Raw genomic sequence first — 22,453 nt, 5'->3', positions numbered from 1 at the left:
TGAAAGAGAAGAAAGGATAAAAGAGACAAGAAACGAGTAAAAATACAAGAGAGTTTAACCACAGAAATAAAGCAGTGATCAACTAAAAGGAGAAACATCAAAACATTAAGAAGTGAAAGCCCTTTCATGGTACATCAACAGGTGGCATTAGTTTAGGAGAAAATAATTGTTGGTATTCAATTTCAGGTTAACCACACAAGACATCTGAATTCAGACCACCCTACAAGGTACCACCTCAAGTGTTGAATTGTGATCTTAGCTTCAAATGAGCCAAACAGTTTTCATTAGAGCTGAATAAATTAACAACCACATAGCTGGTAAAAAGACGTCTGACATTCCAAACTTGTCCTTCATTGTTTTTAACAAGTGACAACTTGCAGACGTGCGCTAACATGGAGGCTGTCAGGGTGGTGTTGGATTCCTGAGCTGTGCTTTATTTACGCTCTGGGTACCACCATGTTGACAGCTGAGGCATTTTTGAAGCTAGGGAAACTACCAACACACTGCTGGGGTTGCGTGATGGAGGCACTGGTATTGACAGCGTTTTCTGTATGAGGCTGAAGAAGAAGTTAGGAAAACAAAAATTGCTGTATCAGGATGTGATGGCGTGAAATAAGGTCCAGTGATTTCCCAATGTCTATCAGCTGATGTGATGGTGGCTCTCAGGAGGTGAATCATACCCTTCACCTCCATGTTAATTGTTTTCTTTCTCTACCCCCTACCCATGTTAAACTATGAAATACCACGTATCCAGACCTCCAAGCATTTAGTCTCAAAATTAGAGAACTCCCATGATATGCAATTGTTGTTATAGAAAATTGAGTATGGTCTATGAATGATGATCCTAAAATCTGATAATAGTGGGATTTTCAGAATAGCGCAGAGGGCACATTATTTTTTACCTGAAAGAAAAATCATGCATTTCTTTAACTCTTTCCTGGAAGCTCATTTACTAATATCTCTTTGAATGAAAAGCTGTTATGAGGACAAAAGTGAGACAATTTTTTTTTTTTAATTAAAATGATTAAAAACTACATTATCCGCAAACTTTACAAGCACTCAATATGGAAGAATTAACAATATCATTTCATACATAGATGAGATTTTTAAATTAACATATCAGTATCAGGTGTACATGCTTTGAGCATAAGTGAAATCAAAGGAACAAGACACATCAACATTTTGGTATATGAAAAGGAAAAAAAAGGCATACTGTAAAGAGAAACATGGAGGAAAAAAGTAACATTGTGCTCTTGAATCCAGTATACAATTAAATGAAACTTAGTTGTACATTTGGGTTCCTAGTTTTGCATAAAGAATGATTTTCAGAGATCAGTCAAGACAGGAGTTATGTACCTCACATCGTTCCCAGCATTAACATTCTGACAGTATTACAGGCAGTTCTTTGGTTTTCTTTTAAAGGAACCACACAGATATCAGTACACATGTGGTTCCTCTAGCTGCATGTTTTTTTTTTATGCCTATAATAAAGTACCTCATACCTCTACCTTATAAAGGCTCCAGAGAAACATGCTTTTCCTCTAAAACAACATGTAAAGAGGAACGAGACGCTGATACACATTGTTGAAACAGGGAGATAAGGCCTGTATGTATGTAAGATCTACAAAACACTTTGCATATTTATTTGTACCTGAGCTGTAAATGCAAGCCTTTTTGGATCACTATTCACTTTTGTAGTAGAATCTTACTTTCTTCTTGTCAAAGACCATTAATACCGGCTGTCACTGCCTTTTAAATCTCCTATACCCAGGTTATCATTGCAGATGTATGAATTAGTGGCAGAGCCTTGGCCCTTGGCACTGATGATCAGTATATTAAAGTTGAAAAGACAGAACCAGGGCTATAAAAACTTCAAAGCACTCACTGATTATCCAGAACAAAGGAGCCCGTGAACAACAAGGGGAGGGTTTTTTTTGTAATTGCCCTTGGTGTTGTAAGAAGATATCACTTTAACCCCTCCTCTTTCTGCCATCCCTTCATCCTCATACTCTTCCTCCTCCAGGGCTCACATGTGTAGCTGCAGAGAAAAGGCCCTCCAGACAGCAGGAATATACACACCTGTGGTGTGGGAATGCAGGTCTCATCATTTTAAACATGTTTTGCATATTAATACAGATGAAATGGCGTGTGCCTAATCAGGAAATATAAACCTTATGGTGGAGAATTTATCAGGGACACTTAAAGGACACACTAAGTGTGTTTTGGCCATACATTTGAAGGCATTTTGACTATTAAGTATGGAACGTTTTCTAATAACTGTTAATACAAAACCAAACAGAAGACAAAGAATATGTTCAATCATAGTGCAAAAATTAAGCAAATGGCTTATTTAGAAATGGAGGCAATTTTGGAAATAGTTTCAAAGATTACAGCTCTAGATCCTCAATCTTTTAAACAGAAATTGTTTGGCATGGTTCATTAGAAATACAGGTTTTTAGTGCATCAAAGCTACATTGGAAGACAATATAATTACATTAAAACTTATTTTTTTTATAATTTAGAAGCAATATATTACACAAAATCCAAATTTATGCTCAACAACAAAATATGGTATATATACTGTAAATGTATATTAAAAGGAAGGGTAGAGAGAAATGCTTTAGGATTGTGGGTATATGCACACATTCCCTCACAATTTGGCTCAAATAAATATAAGTAAACTGTCATCCAGTTACAGAATGCCATATAAGGACTTTTCTTTCAAAAAAAGGGCTTAAATAAAGAAGAATAAAGAGGAAGTAAAAAGATGACGAAACAGGATTGAAATATTCCTGCGAGGAAGACCCAATAATCAACCCACTGTGTTAGGCTTTTACATTCCTCAAACCATCAGCTCTTGTCCTGTTGAAACTCAATACACTGAGGACACAGAAATGGAGAAGGAACTCCTTAAACGTGTACGTTCTGACAGATTCAATGCTTCTCTTTCAAACATGCAGCACTGGCATTGAAACATCCACTGCCTACCATAGCACCAAAGGCTGATGTTTTCATTTGGTTAATAAATTAGGCAATAGGTACAGAAAGTACTTAAAGCACCTAAAACTGCCCTGTAATCAGCTGATGACAAAAACACTATTTTGTCTATATTTCATGTTTTTACAGAAATTAAAGCTTAAAAGGCACAATAGCTTCAGCAGTAGAGCCATGCTTTGGAAAGATGTCGGTGTCACTTGATCATTCAGTGAGCAGCTGCTCCTCTCCAGGTACCAAGTGAGTTGGATCAGTCTGAAGAGTCTGTCTGAAGAATGTCTGTTGTGTTTTTTCCCCCCATTCATTGGCCATTGGATTGATCATACAGCCATTGTCTTTTGTCTTTAATGCATACCTGTTTACACCAGACAGGTGAGGATGAACATAATCTCAACTTTTATGGCTATTATAGTCATTTAAGAGTACAGGTAGCACAGTGCAGGAACTTACTCAATATTTACAAAATACGCAGAAGTCTTGAGAGAGTTGGTAAAATGTAGAAAGTCTTTAAAGCGAGTGCCAGAGAAATAAAAGTCAAACATGCAACATTTTCTCTATGTCTGTTTGTTTTTCTTTTCTTTTAATGATCACCTTTTTTGTTCATCATTCTCATTACTTTTCCTCCCTCACTTCTCCTGAACCCTTCAATTGTCTAGTTGTCTGTCAGTCAGTAAGGCCTCCAGACGGACTCATCCAAACGGCCTGAAGCGCTCATAGCAGTGGGGGAGTTGCTGTGGCTCCCGTCAGCCTCCACCCCCTCGTTCTGGTTGTTCAGGCCCGGGTTCATCAGGCTGTTGGTCCCTGTGCCCCCAGCCCCTGAGCAGGACAGCAGTCGGGTGGGGGAGCGCTCTCCCCCGGTGTTTCCAGGTGCCACCATGGAGAACTGGTAAGACCCTGAGCCTGTGCCGTAATACAGGTAGGAGTTGGACTGGAAGTTCTGGCTTTGGTTGTTTGAGTAGGGGGGTGGCAGGTAGGTGTGGTATCTAGAAGATGCTGACATGCTGAGGCCGCTGATGCCTGTGCTGGAGGTGTTGGTGGAGTAGGGAAAGGCCCCGGGATAGTGCATGCGGGGGTCTGAGAAGCGTGGGTCGGTCAGTGGTGAGAGAGATGGAAAGCTGGTCCTTTGTTGGAAGAGGTCTGTAGTCCCTGTTGGCAGAAAGAAGAAACAAAGTTTTGAAGAGATATCAAGATTTTGGACACTGATAAAAAAAACAAACTGCTGTGAAAATGAAACAAGGAGCCCAGAGATTTATCATGTTCTTTCATTTTGAAAAACGACTTCATGGACAGAAAAACTCCACCAAACCCACAATTCTGAGTTCAGATTTCCCATGATATGCCTGGCCATGGAAATGTTTTCTCAAAATAATGAACTGAGACTTTCTTTCCTTAAAACAGTCATCGAACACTGACAGCACATCAACCCACAGCCCCATGCACAGGACTGAAGTTATGAAGAGGCCCCCTTGCCATGGCTTTTTCACCTCCCTTCTAAAGAAGGGCGACTTACTTATTCTATCTTTTTGCGGCGCAATGAAAAGAGTCATTGTAGGTGCTGAGGGGTGCTTTATATAAACAGTGATGGCTTGTTGTGCTGTTGTGCAACTCATCACAAGTCATACTTATGTGACAGAAGTAGACGGTCACAATCAGAGGTAGACAGAGAAGGAGAATGGAGGGAGGGAGGGAGGGAAGAAAGAAAAACAAAGGAAAACTATGTTTTTTTATGAGAGTATCCCTTAAAAGTAATGTGAATCACAGTTTAGGACCTGTCAGAGTGAACCACACAGAGTACTCTCACAGGTAACAGAGCAGTGTGAACGCAGCTGTAAGGACTTCAATTTCACTGCGCACTTTCTAATTTAAGCAGCTGGCATAGAGGAAATAGAAATATTGCTTGAGGGCTTGACTTGGCAGTTTGCTTCTCTGATATTGGGGGCCTGTACTGTCACCAAGCTGGGCTGCTAAGTCAAACACCATATTGCCCCCTACCCTTAAAAGTATTATAGGTGGCTTATATATCCTGAGCTTCAGATATAAGTCTATTCAGCCCATAGCTGTATTATGTTTGTTAAACAATATAGAATTTGTTGGTAAGAGTAATTGTCCTTCAGAGGTGTGAAAATGAAATCCTTGCCTGGCAGGTTAAGCATGTCAAGACTCTGCACTCATGACACATATTTTGTAAGAAGGTAAGGTGGCCAGTAGCCAAACTGATATACTCTGTAGCTGTAAACGCCCTTCACCTGGTGGTACAGCACAATGTCTGTTCATCACACCTACTGTAATGTCAACATACAGTATGCTCTGCACACCTGCTGCTTGTACACATATCCATACACTCACATCTCATTCCAGGGTTATTTGTTTGTCCGCATGTGTGCCCACATGACTGGAAGTGTAAAATGGGGATTTGGATGGCAGAGAAAAGAGGGCTTGTATTTGAGAAATAGCAAGCGTTTGCACGCCACAGCCCTGAGGGGGGAGAATGCCAAGCTTGCGTGCCACAGTCTTGTTCAAATGTCTTTTCCCTATGTCTGGAGGACAGGGTCCATTTTCAACTACAAAAAAGTCTCCTTTTGCTATTTCCATGGCCCCTGCTATGCTACATTTTTTTCAACAACACATTTCTGCAGTTGAATTTCCTCTCATCTTTTTGGGATGAGGGGGTTTTGGAGGGTAGGGGGGAGGGTGTTTCTTTTTCCAGAGTCTACCAGGCACCGGAGTCGGGCTGCATATCTGATTTCACGCGAGGAAAATCCAAGCTCTCAGCTGCTGTTGATTCGGGTGAAGTGGAGTTGGCCCACTAATACCTACTGGACTCCCAAAAAGCTTTGCTTTCTCTCTCTCTCTCTCTCTCTCTCTCTCTCTCTCTCTCTCTCTGTTTGTCCTTTCCTCTCTGGTCCGTGCTAAATTTAGGCCTCAGGGTGAAGTTGGGGAGGGGATGTGTGGCGTGGGGACTTGAGGGCTCTGGCTGCGGCAGCCCACCCTGCATATGATCTCGATTTAATTTAAGTTGGTGGAAATGTGTCGTCCAAACTGCGGTGGGGATCGACTCCTGTGTTCTGTCAGGGGAAACTCGACTGGACACTTATCACAACACCTTAATGGGCTTGTGCAACATCAAGCTCTTGGCTCTAAGCCAGGAGGAGCCTGCTGCCACCTTAAATTCTGTACAGAACAGTAGCTCCCTCTGGAGGAGAGGGCTGAACAAACTGCTTTGTAATTTAGAAGTTAAGCTTTGGAGTCTGCTTTTTTTACTTTTTAACCATGTTGCATACCTTACTCTATCCCCACCCTCCCCCACCCAGTATAAGTACAGGCTTTGCTGTTGTGGCTGTGGTAACTGTGGTGTATCTTTGGCAGAGAGGGTCTTCCTAACTGAGCCTTGTAGTAGCTGCCTGTAACCTCTGCGGCCCAAAACCACACATGATCTCCATTAGGCTCATCTGAAATGTGTTGACTAAATTGCAGGGACAGGAGAGGGGATGGACCCCAGAGGGCTAGCTGGCAAAGTCTGCTGTCTGTGAAGTTCCCAGTCTATGAAGCGGGTAGCTGAGAATCAGGGCTTTTATAGAGAACATAGTGTTCCAGCAGTCTCCTTTCTCCTCTAGCTTTGAAGCATAGCTCCACACACTTATTTAATTCAGCAACACCAATGGTGGAGACCTCCCCCTCATTTCTGCTAAGCTCAAGAAGTCCACTAGTCCACAGTCAAGCGTGTAACCCAGATATGACAGGAGGTTTGCTTTATTTGCATATGGGAGAAACTGATTTTGGTTGTTAACATAAGGACAAGTTTGAGGCGGTCACGTCTGTGTGTGTAATTGTGTTCAGCGTTATGTGTGTGTATGTGTTTGTGTCCACATGTGGTGACTGGTGATGGGGAGATGCAAATCCAGGCGCTCACCTGTGAAATGTTTATTCAGGCTTGATGCAAACCGTGACTGCCAGCGCTGAGGGAATGGTGTCTCAGGCAAATAAGTGGAGGGAAGGAAAAGAGAGAGTGCAAACCCTGGTGCGTTGACCAGCTTCATAAAGACATGTGGTGAAGTGAAATATATTTTCTTATCTTCTCCCTTTATATCATACCTAAAGAAGCAGAGCTGCACTGAAATGATTGTAGAGAGCTTGTTTTAATTTGCTGACTGGTTTTGGTATCCCGAGCACAGGATGCCATCGGGACGAGCAGTTGCTGATAACAGGTTGATGTTGACAAAGCAACACATAATGCCCGAGCAGATCTGCTGTGATGCAGGCGAAAGAATAGGAGACCCAAATGAACACAAATGATCTCCAGGTGTTTTTTTAGGCGACAAGGCTTTGAGGCCTGAGCATCATGTTGAATGCAAATAATAATCACCTCTGTACTGTGGCATCATGGTCAACAGCCCCAAAGCCTCATCCATGTTAGGCATATCATCAAGTGAGCACAGAGGATTTTGCATGTCCCCAACATGTGTTCGATCAAGGTTAAAGGAAGTTTGTGATAACAAAAAAACTGAGATTTTCCTAATGCATCAACACAATAGGTGCCATGATGAATAAGTTTGCTAAGTAAATCCATTCTATTAGAGATATGATACTTCCTTATGAAGTCAACGATGTGTTCTGTTCTCTGCTGACCCTACACCGTGTGAACTGTTATGGTAAGGATAAAGCTTAGAGTCCACAAAGCATCATCATGTATAACATTGACTCTTGTAAATGTTCTTTATGGTCTGGATTTTCTTTTTTTAACACCACTTTCACTCTCTAGTTCTACTGTGTGTCTGAATGTTTGTCCTCATCACAGTATGAGTGGATGACTCAGCATGTCTGGTGTGGTGTGGTGTGGTGTGGTGTGATGGTTTTTGGGTCAGGGAAGGATATGAGACTGAGGGGGCTGTTGGGCAGCAGCAAAGATCCAAATTGCCAAAAACATAAATGAAAGGGAGAGTTGGTGGGAGGAATGGAAGGAGAAGTCTGAAGGCAGGGTGGTGATGTTCAAGGAATGTTCTGGGGTGTTGGAGGGCCCTACAGGCAACACGAAACAGACTCCATAATTGTCACAACGCAATTGGCATACCCTGAGCTTTATGCATATTACCCGCTTCTCCTCTTCAGTATTAAGTTTTGGATGTTATAATTTCAGTGTGTCAAATGAAAATCAGTTTGTTTGTAACTCTTCAGTTCATTCTGGGATATTATCAAACTATAAACCCATTTGAAAGGTGTGATCTGTCTTTGGCAGTCATGAGAGCCAGATTATCTTGATCTAAAAAAAAAACATTCTTATTCACACACAAAGTAAGTTCTTTCTTCAAATTCATATTGAATTAGGGGTCGGCCTGGAGCTAAGCTTAAAGTAAGAGAATTATAGAAAGTCTTAAAAACCAAAACATTACACAGAAGTTGATTCTGTAGTTCAACAGTAGGGAAGATTGACATTGCAATGTCTCACCTGGCCATGGTCTTAAGTCCTCCTCCACCTTGCATGTCTTTAAAGCCGGGGTGTCCATTTGCTCCTGCCACAGGGCTAGAGTAAAAAAACAAAAACAAAAGGTCAATACGAGAATATATATACGAACAAAGCCAGTGGAGAAATTCCGTTTGTAGGAATGCAACATTTAAGTCTTTATCTAGCGCATGGTAAGGTTTGGGTTGTATTTGTGAGAAAGTCACTGACTGTGTCAGAGAAATCTTAGGCATGGTCTAAAAACTTGTCAACATGTCTTGACATCTGGCAGATTTGAGATACCTTCCTGTCACAGGTTGGCCTCTGCTGACTGAGCACTACAGACTGGGAAGAGGAGGGGTGGTTTTCTCACCAGAGTGAGACCAGTATTGGAAAAACATGCTTGATGGGTGCAAGGGAGATATTTTTGGGTCCTTCAGGCGAGACACTGCAGGGGCAGCACAGACCTGTGAAGTGCAGGACACTTGCAAGCCTGTCCAGCCAAGCTGTCAGGAAGCGAAGGAGGGTCGGGGACATACTGGCCCAACGCGTGGGACCCTGCTTCACACTCATCAACCACACCGCAGGAGGGCTGACACAGACAGGGGCTGTTTGCTCTGGGTCTGAGATGATGCAGTTGTTACAAGACATCTTGCACGGAGCTCTGTTGACATGGGCAGTCTCAGCACATTGGTTGTACAGAAGTACTGGGAAGAGTACTGTTTTTCCTCAGATGTACGCGAAACAATATTTTAATTTCTGTGAAGGACAGAATTATGCTAATATTATACAACCCCTTGAATTTTTTTTTCTTATGACGCTCTGCCTCTAATGATAGCAGCAGTCGACCATGTAGTATCACTAGGACTCTGCGCCCTGCTGTTTGGATTCCACAATATACTTAACTCCAAACCTCCTGCAGTGGCAATTAGGACTAAGACTGATGCCAGAATCAAAGAGGGGGTGGGCTGGGCTGTTCACCTATAGCCGCAGTGGACCCAGCATGTGTAAGATCTGTGCTTCCCCTGGAGCTCCTCCACTTCCAGTGCAAAGGCCCAAATCAGCACTCAGTCACCAAGAGGTCCTGCACTATGCCTCACAATGGCAAATTCTTACACATAAATGGCCTTATTCAGAGAGGCTTCCAAGCAGCTGGTGCGATTCGCTCAAGAAAATAAACATTTCCTTCAAATATTTTGATTGGCCTGCAGACAACGTCAATACCAGAGGCACAGATTACCCCTGTTAATAAGGGGTACAGCCCCCTGGGCGGAGCTGAGGAGTGGGTAAGGCCGGGGTCGAAACGGGAAGAAGCAGCGACTGCATTACTAGTAAGAGCTTTGGGGTGGTGCCAGTGTAGTTTTGGGGAGGACACAAATAAACACATGCACTGCGTTTGAACTGAATGAGTAGATGAAAGGGGTAGCTGAAAAGATGTTTGAGCCAAAATGGCATCTATCCTCGTGACTCCGGATCCAGCAACGCCTCTGAGACATGTAATGCGCCTGCCGAAATGAAGCGTGTCATTGAGACACAGTGAATGCTGGTCCTTGTGCTGGCTTCCTGTTTCGCTTAGGCCTTAGGCGTCGCAATGGGGAGAGAATGTAAGAGAGCAAGCAAGAGAGAAAGAAAGACGCCAGCGAGGGAAGAAGGGAGAAAGAGCGTGTTAGAGAGGGGAGGAACATGGCCTTGGCTCAGCGATGTGGGACATTTGATACGTCTTTTGAGCCCTCACTTATAACGTGAGCAAAAACAAACACATGGACTGAAAAATCCCATGTTCTCTTTGAGAGCTCGTCGTCCGTCCACTCCACCCTTTCCCCACATTCAATAGAGACTGTTCATGGCACACATGTCGTTTCTGTAATTGCTGAAAAGTAAAACTCAGCCAGACTCTGATGTGAAATTAAAACTTACACAAACAGTTGAGTCTGGAAAAAAAAAAAAAAACTACTCTAACTTCTCTTTTTCATTCCTTTTTCTTACCTAGGAGTCAGCTTCAAAAGATTTTTTTTTTTTGTTGAAGAACAAAAACATTTTCAGTTTGAATTAATCATCTCAGGGTCAATAGAAAAGTGTAACCACAAGTGAAACTTTCAGGCACCATAACAAATAAACTATGTGGTGGCCATTGACATATTATGTAAATAGTGCAGCGAAGGAGTAAAACAGAGTGTCTGAAAAAGTGGTTCAAATTCCTGCTCATTTGGTTGTATTGGCCTCAGAGGGCCGGCTTCCTGCTTGGGTTTGGCAGAATCAGCATGAAACCCAACCAGCGTGACGGTTATACTCAAAGGTCCACACCACAGCTACCTGACGGTGCTAATTTCCTGTCTCGCTCTTGCTTCTAATTGGCTGATCATGTCATTCTTGATGTGTGAATTAGTATGCCGTGGCAGTTGCGATGTTCAGCCTAAAACCTGGGGGGGCAGCCGGCTTGTTTATGTGGAGTAAACAGTGTGGTTACTGTGGAGAAGGTGGGAGGGGCACCGCTGCATTAGGTTGGTCCTCCATCAAACAAGACTTTCTCAAGTTAAGTCCAGTCCAGCGGCCGCAGCCTAAACATACTGAGCAAAAGGGCCAAAGCACAGCTGCAGCAAATGTGTGTCAGTCGTGCGGGAGGAAGCCTGAGGTAACAACTTTTGTAAAAGTCTCATTAATAGAAGTGTTTTTTTGTTTTTTTTAATGAATTTTGCCGGATGAATGCTGAGTATATTTAAATAGTTAAGTATGTAATATATAATTTCTGTGAGATTATTCTTATGTTTTCAATAACATAACCACTATGGCCACACATTCACACAGACAGGCACACTCTCACACAGCCACACACACACTTTTGGGCCCTCATCAAAGCGTTGAGCACTTGACTTGATGGTGGAACGTTATGCTACTATCTCATATTCATCTTCAGAAGAAGAACACACAGGTGTTGGAAGAAATAACATGTTGAATGATACCACCTCAAAAGTGCCCTTGACTCATTTTTGGATGATTAAGTTGCTTCTGTAGTTCTTTTTCCCTTTCTTACTGTTAAAACACATTTAAGATCAAAAAAGCTGCTTTCGTCTCGGCTGTCAGAGGCTGTGCCAGGGGCTTGTTGAGTTTTGTCTACATTTCAAGTCGAGCACAGGTAGAACTTGATCTGTTTTCTATCATGCATTTTAGGAAATCAAAAGTTCAAGGTCTGCTTTTCTTAAGAGTAAAAATAACTGCACATGTAACATAAATGCATTATCAAAATTTTTAAGTATTAACCACTTCTTGCATTAGATAGACACAAAAAAACTGCCACACACAGACACCGATAATGTACACGTTCCTCACTTGAGGTTTTGAAAACCAGAATAACAATTTAGTACTTGCTTGTTTGAGTGTCAGATTTGCTTGACTGTACTAGTTGAACCATGTGTTTTCACACACGCACGCTTGCACACACATCAACACACACACACACACACACACACACAGAAACAGACACAAACTCCCTCCGCCCTTGCTAAGAATCATTCCACATGTCTAGCAGGCTTACCTGTGGCCACAAAAGAACAAAAACAAGCAGCGAATGCAGTGTCTGCCAGCATGCAGGAATCCTGTCACTGCATGCACTGTAATGAGCTCTTAATTATCCTGTCTGTCTGGGGCACTAACAGAGAACTTACAACACTAGCTGAGTTGTGTATGTGTGTCTTGTATTTCAATGTGCCTATGGTGCAATCGAATGCATGTTTGTATGTCTGTGTGACTTCAAAATCCAGAGGAACCTGAAGCAGATGTCTGGAGACGCGTTTTGTTGACAAGAAAAACTGAGACAGTATTTCATAGCACAGACAACAAATGAAGCAAGGAGGCTTTAGTAGGAGATGACACTTCTCTTCTTATTTAGTCGTCTTCAAGAAGCAAAATGCAAGGTTACAGACGTGGATAATGGAAAACATCTTTTGTAACAGCGAGACGGGAATCCATTTAATTATAACGTGCTGATGGGCGATCCATCACCCAGTAATTCTCAAACAAACAGGCCCTGGGATTTAAAGTATCTACAAAATACAACAGTGTCTGGCATGGCTGCCAAAGCAGAGCGAGTGTGCTGTTGATATGTAAACAGCTCCCTGTGTCTCTGAATGGGATTTATTACATCAAGTCTATTTTTGTTTGAGCTTTCCTTGTAAATCTGTAGTGTTGCTGTCTTTGTGTGATCCTACAGATACAGGAGTGCTGTGTGTGATGTCCGCCGCCACATACATTTCCAGTCTGCTGCTGAGACACTACAACTGATAGATGAAGTGGGAGGGAGGAAGGCCCTCTGCTCTGTTATTTAATTATTTTACCACTCTTGCCCTGCGGTATGCCGTCATGATGGTAATACCACAGATTAAGGTGTGTGGTTTTTACAGCCCTTCCCCTCGTCTGTCTCACTCACACACTTCTTATAGACGGCCTCCAGACACTGGCGGCTGTAACGTGAAGCTGCGGGCCTTCACTGTCTCTGACAGATCCAACTGATGTTAATGTGTTGTGTCTGCTCAGGTAGTATGTACTGTACGTGTGTGTGTTGCAACATCACAGCCCTTTGATGCCTGACAAGTCTATGACGTCCTAATTCCTGCCCTAATCCTGTGCAAGGCAGAGGGGAGCAGAGCAAAGAGCTGCTCTTCTGCCGTCTGGACCAAGTCTGCACACCTCTCCCGGGATCTCTCTGTAACCGTTATCCAAGTCTGCCCTCAGAAAACCTACAGCTCCCAAAAGAAACTTAGGCACTGTTTTTTCATTCACAAACAACCTATACAACTAAAATCGCCCCTTTAAAACATCAGAAGTTTTTTTCTCACAGTGACTGTATTGTGTTTATTTTCAGCAGAACCAGTCTGTAATGTTTTAAAAATGGCTGTCTTGTTCTTTCTGCGGTACAAGCTGTGCAAGTGAAAATCAATATTAACAGTAAGTAAAACATGGGGAAACAGGGTAAAAGACGCTGTGTTTTCCACAGTCAGCTGTTAGATAGGCCCAAACTGGTGACTCACTCAGTGCTGGCTAAGCTAAGCACAAGGCCAAACACAAGAGAATGGCAGTGAGACACACTGAGTTCCACCCACACACATCCCAGATCTCTAAACAAGCCCTCCTGTACCCAGAAACATGCTGATACAAAGGTAATGACATTCATTAGTTAGCATGAGAACTAGAGAGCGGGTTGGAGAGGGGGGCACACAATGTGTTTGTCTATTTGTGTATGTTGTGGTGTGTGTGTGTGTGTGTGTGTTTGTGTGTGTGCGTGCGTGCGCGAGCATGTGTGTGTGTGTGTGTGTGTGTGTGTGTGTGTGTGTGTGTGTGTGTGTGTGTGTTTAGTCTGCGTGCTTCCAGACATGGCATCCTGTTAAAAAGGCTCTGACATATGACGGAGATTGAACACTCATCCTCACTATAGCCATCACCCACGCAGCTGTCCACAGCATACACACACCTCAGTCTGTCGCCCCCCCTCGCTCTGCACATTCAACGCGCCTGAGAGTGACGTGATTGCCAAGGTAACAGGCGGCTGTTAAATTCCTACGGTTGTGTAGTGTGCGGTGTGCGGAGGCCAGCTTCAGCATCCAGGCCAAGCTGGGTTGGCAGTACCAACCATGCCACCTGGCCACAGACTCAACCCTGCACACTGTGAGGCCTGGACCCGCCAACGCAGGTTATGCAGGGACAGATATGACATGAGCTACCCATTGGATTGCCAACACATAAGAGCCCCCTGATTAGTAGAACAAAATTGGAAAGCGCCCCCAGCTCTGGAAATCCACATGAAGAGCTCTTGACTTGTTTTTAAATCTGGGTGAAGGGCATGTTGATTTGTATTAGAGATAACTCATCCTCTGTTCAATGAGCAAGAATATGTTTGTTTAGTTCAAATAGTTTACTTCTAGAAATGGGGGTTAATGAGAGCTGATTGGACAGTGTTGTGGTTGTTTGGTTAAGTGGAATGTTGGTTGTTTGTGGTTTTAAGTGTCAGGGTGCCTCACCTTGTGTTGTGCTGAGGTGGGTTTGATGAATGGGACGGGGTTGGTTGTTTACAGGGCCTATTCGCATACTGCGCTGGTAGCGCTCAATCTCTGACAGCCTGTCCGAGAACTGCATCTTCTGGGAATCTTCTATCTTCACTCTGTGCCCTGGAACAGCAACATGAAGGAGATTGTTAAAAGAGAAATCAAGGACTTACAAAACTACCAATTACTTACACAACCATGAAAATGGTACATAAGGCACGTCATATTTCATAGCACAAACAATAGGAGTCCAATTGGAAAACTTTCCCTCTCCTAAACGCCATAATGGAGTCAGGCAGCTGTACATCCCCATTATAGAACTTTCTCTCTTCCAGTCTAAACGATAACTATCGTAAAATGGACTCCTTGGACTGTGAAGACCGTCAATATCCTCCTTTGTAATTCAAAACCACACAATCAGAATGAAACTATTCAAGGGGGTAGAGGACGCTTTCACCGTGTTTTCAGCTACCAAATACAAAAATATTTTTTGAATGTTAGCAGACCTTGAAATATATTGGCTAGACACTAAGTGTTACCCAAGCTGCACCTGCAGTTGTGTCATCAGCAGATAACAACAGCATAAGTAGTAGAAAATGAATGCCTAAGGAACACTGTTTTCCCAAAACCTAAGGTCTAATAATAAACTATGAATGGTACAAGCATTTATATGAAATGGCAACATGATCTTATCTTGCAACCTTGTTTTAAAACACAGGAAATAGTGAGTAGATCTACCCCTCTCACCACTCCTCTGAAAAACACCCACAGACACACACTCAAGTCTTACTGACACAGCACTTAGTCAGAAGAAAATACCCAGACAAGGATACCGAACCATATAGTCATCAGTTTTAACAGAAGCAGATAAAAATGAGTGAAAGGAAACACAGAAAAGGAGCTTTTGTAGGGATGTGTGTGGGTGTGTGTTAGTGTAAGCAAGAATTGAAAATTAACTCAGAGGAAGTGAATGTTGTCGGTTGCATCTCTTTTATCCAGACCCAGCAAACTAACCAACACACTAAGTGCCCTCATCACTCTGATATCCCGTTCAGGGAGATGGTAAGAAGAAAAACCTCTGATCATGCCTTTCATGTAGACACAGACATGTACTCAGACATGTTTAAATTCCCATGTTCTCTCACACACATACAGGTGCACACGCATGCACACGCTCTACATGTGAACACATCTTAAATGTCAGATGCGCGTCCGGATGAGGGCTATGCCTCTAATGGGAGGAAGGGATTTTAATGTAACTATCAATGCACCAAAACTGTGTGTGAACCGGCATATATACATTCTGTGGTTTTCTCCCTGGCATCTCTACAGAGTAGCCTAATGTGAAGTAATGGCTGGATTTGAATATTTTATCACTATATAAAGGGGGCAAGGCAGACGGACCAATATGGATTTTGCCCGTCCCTTCTCTCCACTGACCCATGGGCAATATATCTTCCCTCTGAGGCTGACCCATGGGTAAAGTTTCCTCTCGTTTACCGCTCTGTCCATTTGTTTGTGCCCACCAACTCCCCTCCATCCTCTCTTTAGAACCTATATAGAAATATCTCCCATTGACGGCCCACGACACATGCATACAGATGCTTAAAGAGATTACAGGCGCCCATTTATGAACATACAGTGTCTGACTGCGTGCAAGGCCTGAAATTCAAACCCCAGATGTCCAAAGTCAAGTGCAGCAAGACTTTACTTAGCGCTATTGATAACAGTTATATTGCACTTAACGTGAAAATATTCAAGGAAGACTCTGTTTTACCTATCTGTCTGAGAGGCTGTTCTGTTGTCTAATGCTTTAAGGAGACTGGACACAAAATGTGTACGGGATAAAACCAACTGACAAACCAGTTTGCTTTGTGCTGCTCAGGAACACATCTTTGGCAAACATTGGCACACAGTCAGTAGTATCTTTTTTATTCACAGTCATATGTGACCAGTCTTGCCTTCTCTATAAACTGTGATGGAAGGAATGAATGAATGTGTCTTCTCTCTCTCTTTTGCCCTCCCTCCCTCTCTCTCTCACACACACACACACACACACACACACACACACACACACACACACACACACACACGCACACACACACAGCGCCAGGTCTAGGCTACATCACCGACATAGACACTGCGGCTACTGTCTGTTCCAGGCCAGAGCAGGGGCGGTCAGGGGAAGCAGCCCTCCAAATATAGCCCCTATTTGTGTCCTTATGTAGTTATTAAGAGATTTACACCACCTCAAACGTCTGAGGTCAGGGAAATGATACATCCCACTGCTCGCTGGTTGGAAAAAACAGAGACAGGGGGGGAAAAAGATAATTGGTGAGTTTATTTTGCCAAAGGTGGTCCAAGATGAACCGTCTCGCTCTTTAGGGATGAAAGTGATCATTCAGCTCCCCCTAAACACACACACACACACACACACACACACACACACACACACACACACACACACATATTCTGACACCACACACACACTTGAGCCTAGCTGTGGATCCAGTGGCCTGATTCCAGTTGGCAGGGACATACTGTGTTTAGTGACACACTGTTCAGGGCTTCCAGTAGGGGGTTTTGTGAGGTTACATTTGTGGGGGAGCAGTGACTTCATGTAATGAGGCCTGGAGCTCATTTAACCCCGGGCCCACTGTTGCTGTTAACACACATTATCAACGAGGAGACAGCTTTCAAACCGTCTTTTATTCCTGTCTGTTTTTCTCTCTGCCTGTGAGTCTTGAGTATTCATGAAATACGTCTATCAGTAGTGAATTCCCTCTTATCTTTTTTAAATGACACTTTGTTTGGAGTTTTAAATGTAGCTTCTTTCATTTTACTACTACTACTACTACTGTTGAGTTTTTGCCTGTTTATATCTCCCCTCACATTTACTCTGGTTGAAAGGAAAGCGATTGAGTGAACCAGACTGAATGGACCTTTATCTCCCACTTAAACCTTGTGTTAAAGCTCGCTCTTTCGCCAGTTGACACTGCCTGAAGCCACAGTGTGTGTGCTGTGACCGCCAACATTTGATTTCTAGTTGTCAGTGCAGGGGGCCAGAAGGTACTGGTCCTAGACACCATCCCCATTTTAGAGGGGTTTCTGTGGTTGGATGAATATTTAATGTGTCAGGGTGCACTTAGGAGAAAATGCCCTTGTTTTTCTCTCTATGATATCATAACCACAAGATAGAGCTGGGAGATGGGGGCCAATGCACACATGAGGCCTAAACAGCAGCGCTCAATATGCACCAAGAGTCGAAATGGATGGTAAAGGTAGTAGATTTACTAGCCTCCTTTCAGAGTAGCGGTTGCTTCATCTGAAAGCATTATGGAAGTCTATGAAGAACAAATAAAATGGTGGATATAAAATGTCTGGTATTAACGATGTACTGAGAGGCTGTTTTGAAGGAATGGGTGTGCCGTACTCAGCCTTGCTTTGTTTTATCTGCAAGTGTGTGTGTATCTTTTTATTTCCTGATGGTGTTTATCATCACTGCAGAATACCGTGAGATGTTGCTTTGCCTTTTTGCTTTGACGCACATGGTGAAGTGTAAGTGATTTGAAAAAGTGTGAAGTCTTCAGGAAGTTACACCTGGTGATCTAAAACCTGACCACATAAACAGCAAACTCTGGCCAATCTTTCCCAGCCTTCCCTTCACAATGCTAGTATCAATTCAACAAAGAGAAAGTGTTTGCTCAGTGAGGTGACAGTAAGGCCTGAAATACCAATGACACATCTGAATGATCATCCAACAAGACATGTTTCCTTCCTTCATTCCTCTCATGTTTCATCTCCTGTCTTCTCCCCTCCCTCTCTCTGTCTGTTTGTGTATGTCTCCATTGAAAGAAAGAACATATGTTCCCTTCCAAAGGGACACACAAGCTCTTTTTAGTGAAGTGCTGAGCACTTTTTCAGGGGCAAACTGAAACTCTATCTACACAGCAAAGGGCAATACGTGCTTTGGACCTGGCCCAAGTCTGCACTGAATATATTTGAAGTGTAAATATTTGTATTGAACGTATAAATGGACTTGATAGGCCTCTGATAACAGATTGGAACTGACTGCAGGTAGCACACTCAATATTTAAAAATATGTCTGGACTGTAAAGACTATGTAAGTATGCTATAGGATTACATGCAGAAATATTTGGGTAGTGCAAAAGTGATGGTTTTATGAAAGGTAGAGTTAAAGCAGCTGACTCAAAGAGGCTACAACATGTTTAAATGAGCTTTTTGTTGATAATGTATCGTCTTGAAATACATCTAACATAACTCTGATGTAAGGAAAGCCCATGTTTGAACATATTGAAAGGTAAGTGGTGACAAGATGTGACAAGATCAGTATCCTTATCAAACTTTTGAAACCCCACAGCGAGATGTGGGACGACCGTTGAACTTGTGTTGCAGCGTAGCCTACTTGCCTGCGAGCACGCTTCCGTTTGCCCTCAACAGACACTGGGGGAGTTTCAACATCTGTTGAGCAAAGTCTTGTACACCTGTCATCCTCTTCCTCCTAACTAGCAGACCTGAACATTTTTGTTCCCACCCTGCTTCTTTCCGCTGTTCTGTCTTATACTTCTCTTTTCAGTCTATTACTGGCACCATATAGCACAGTTCCAAAGTGTCTCTGCAGAAGTGTAGTCTGCACTGTGGTTCTCAGGGTTACCAATCACACTGTTGAGTATTTACAGTGGGACGAATCAAAGTTCTTGTTTTGAGGCCGACCCAGAAGGATGTGGGTTTTACCCTTGGCTGGTGATTGTGGCTGTCTGGTCTGGGTCTAAATGACTTGATGCTTGCCACACACAGACATTGCTAAACTTTGCCCTCATTTACATAGCTCTTGTAACACTTCAGTATAAATGCTTTTGGTTATACAACCAAATCATTACTGTGGATTGAATGGTCAGACTATTTATTTTGTAGTTGTCTAGTAGTTGTGTGTTAAAGTGTCTGATATAAACATGCTCTAAAAACAATTTTATTTTTTTTAGTTTAGTTTTTATTTTTTAATTTTTTTTTACAAAAAGCTTTATTCCATCTAAGCTCTTTGGAGAAGGTCAGCAAAAGTTTTTCATTCTTCTATCTGTCACTCAACCTCTCTGACCACAGCTGGGGGATCATCTGGGCCCTTGAGTCAGATGCACCAGTCTCTCTGGGGACATCAGCAGTGTGAAAATCCCCCTCGCACGACTGAAAACAAGCTTCTCAAGCGGAAGTTGCCACATGAGACTGTTTGAGCATAGAGCGCAGCCTTCCTTTTCTGATAAGGGTTGAAGTTCTCTTCGTGTGTCTGTTTTGTGTGTGTATGTGAGAGTAATGTAGAGCAGAAGCAGTGCCGCACAAGGACACTGCCTTGCAGTGAGGCAGGTTGAGGCAGGCTAAGGGAGTGAAGGGGTGCCAAAATAAGGCCCAATGCACCCGGATTCTCTAACAATATAGAAAGGCCCGTAGCACACAGAGAGTAATCATGCCTCTTTTGTCCTACCATTCCAAACTCTGTGTGTGTGTGTGTGTGTGTGTGTGTGTGTGTGTGTGTGTGTGTGTGTGTGTGTGTGTGTGTGTGTGTGTGTGTGTGTGTGTGTGTGTGTGTGCGTGCGTGCATATAAATGTGTTATAGTAGGGAGTGAAGGCGTGTTAGGCTGATATGAGTGGGGCTTTTTTCAGGCCTTTTTGGCTGCTTGCCTGCAGACTTCATTTCCCAGTGCTGCTGCTACTTTTGCTTTTGCATTGACGAGCAGGTCTGTTTGGCTCCGGATGACAGATCATACTAAAACAATAAGCTGCTTCGAGTGTGTTATTTTAGCTCTAAATGTAAATGGTGACGATTGTCTGTATGTGTGCATGTGTTTGCGTGAATGTGGTTGTCAGGTTGTTCTAAGCAGGGGGGAAAGGTGGGGACCTTGCAAGGCTGTGGGAAAGGAAAACAAGATGCCGCTGACACGTAACATCAATGCAACGGCAACAGATGTGTCAAACGGCTTCGCTTTCACACCTCTGTGCATAATAGGTCACACACACTAATGTGCAACAAGCATACATTTTCATTGTGCACAAGAACACCCACAAACACAAAGTCACATAGAATACAATTGATAATCCTGACGTGTCAAAAATGTGTGAAATGATCAAATATGTGACATTTTTTACAATCTGTTGGCATGCACAACGCTTAATTTTCAGTATTTGTATTTTTTTGAAAGTTATCTTTGACTGCTTCAAAAGTGTTGAGGAAACTGTCCCATGCTTTTCTGTGATGTTTTCAGCCTATTCTGAAAAGCCCAACTTCCCTCTGTGTTTACCAAAGGATTACATCCTTCTCCGCTCTTGGAAGCAAAATAAAGATCTTCCTTCACCTATTATTTGTTCACTGTTCCTTACCATTAAGGCCTGAAGAAATAAATATCCAAAACCACAGGTTGGTAGTACACAGCATGTTTTCCAGTAACCAGCAGGTGCCTTCTTCCCACAAACCACTCTCCCACTCCACCCCATCCCCACTGCCCCAACACAGAAAACGGTTTATTGTCATAATACAGTGGGCTAAAAAATATTCCTCCACTCATGGACCATTAACTTTTCTAAATGCAGAGTGGAACTTTTATTAAATTACAGCTGAAAGGTTGTAATGGCTCCCTCCTGTATGGGTCATTGTAAATAAGGAAGAGTGAGCACATACAGAGTAGGCATTTGACTTCCCTTCATAGGTAGGTAAACAGGAAAGACGCTTGGCTTCTGAGTTTAGAGGGGAGTGTGTAGGGGGTAGGTAAAGAGACAGCAAAAGAGTAAAGGCCGAGAAGCAATATTGGCTGAGCTTGAGGAAACGTTTTCAGTAGCTCTCGCTGGTCTATCTGGCGTCAGTAAATATGAGGTGGAAATTTGTGTCTGAGTAGAAAATAAAATGCTTTTTACCCTGAACCTTTTGTTCATGATTCTTGTAGTCATCATTCTTGTAGGCGAGACATTGCTCTTTTTAAAAGTTTTAGACACTGATCTGCCTTTTCCCTGTTTCAGAAGACATGTTTGAAATGATGTTGGCGCAATATGCTGAAGAAGAGACGAGTAAAAGTGGCTGAAATAGGCTTATATGTATTTATTCTTTGTTTATACATGTTTCTTAGTTTTATGGAGGAATTAAAAAAATTAGCCCTACTTTCACAGGAAATCCTAAATACAAAAGCCCAAGTGCGATTGCTAGCAGCTGTGTATGTGTGTGTGTGTGTGTGTGTGTGTGTGTGTGTGTGTGTGTGTGTGTGTGTGTGTGGGTGTTGTGTGTGAAGCCCTCACAGGGAGTTGGTCTCAAAGATGTGGTTATGGTTGCAGCAGTTTTCTATGAGCTTCAATCTTCGTCCTTTATTCTCCACCAACAAAATTTGATTTGAAAACAAATGCTTTCGTGTCTGTCCCCCTCTCCCTTTAATGGCTCCGACAGCAATAGTCTCGCATTCATTCATATCTAATTTAAAAACGTATAAAAACATAATTAACAGTGGTGTGTGACTACTAGTCCCTCATACTCAGACAAACCCTGCGTGACTACTGGAGGAAACGCTCCATCACAAGCCTCAGACCTCAGAATGTGGCGAGTGTTTTTCCCCAACACACAAAGTCCTCTCTGAAATCAGTCCAAACCTATTCAATGTGCACTGCTGCATTCCAGTGGATTTATCAGTTAACCAATATTTGCTCTACGTCTAATCACTGAGGCCAAGTCTGACGCGTCTGGAGTGACCCTAGGGAAGGGGAACGCCACAAGTCGCCGGCCTCCATTCAATGGAGACGCCTCAGAGTGTAATTTCTCTGAATAAGTCATAAAATGCTCCTTTATCTGTTTCAATCTTTCTGTCGATGGTATTAAATCAGACTATTTTCTCTCCAGCAGTATAAATGAAGTGGTCATGAGTTAGATTTCAGGGGCTAGCCACTATTTATGTTGATGTGCATCTGTGTGCATGCACAGGCCACTATTTCTCCAGGT

The 22,453-nt window shown here is 42.9% G+C and overlaps 1 protein-coding gene across 2 annotated transcripts in view; it reads right to left on the bottom strand.

Annotated features, from left to right (window-relative positions):
• Nucleotides 1-993: 993 nt before the first annotated feature.
• The window catches only part of runx3 (RUNX family transcription factor 3), a 47,947-nt gene continuing 26,487 nt past the window's right edge, over nucleotides 994-22,453 (bottom strand). Inside the window, exons 6-8 of one of the 2 annotated variants that reach the window (XM_020645004.3) lie at nucleotides 14,443-14,589; nucleotides 8,438-8,512; nucleotides 994-4,140 (exon numbers count right to left, since the gene is read on the bottom strand). In XM_020645004.3, coding sequence (XP_020500660.2) covers nucleotides 3,662-4,140; nucleotides 8,438-8,512; nucleotides 14,443-14,589 — 701 coding nt within the window. In that variant the 3' untranslated portion in view covers nucleotides 994-3,661. The remainder of the gene's footprint in view (nucleotides 4,141-8,437; nucleotides 8,513-14,442; nucleotides 14,590-22,453) is intronic. The other variant, XM_065966182.1, reaches the window with a different exon arrangement.

The sequence above is a fragment of the Labrus bergylta genome, chromosome 18 (genome assembly GCF_963930695.1).
Source record: "Labrus bergylta chromosome 18, fLabBer1.1, whole genome shotgun sequence".
NCBI classification, from domain to species: Eukaryota; Metazoa; Chordata; class Actinopteri; order Labriformes; family Labridae; genus Labrus; species Labrus bergylta.
Note: the sequence above shows the minus strand (reverse complement) of the source record. Positions and strands in the feature narration are given on the sequence as shown.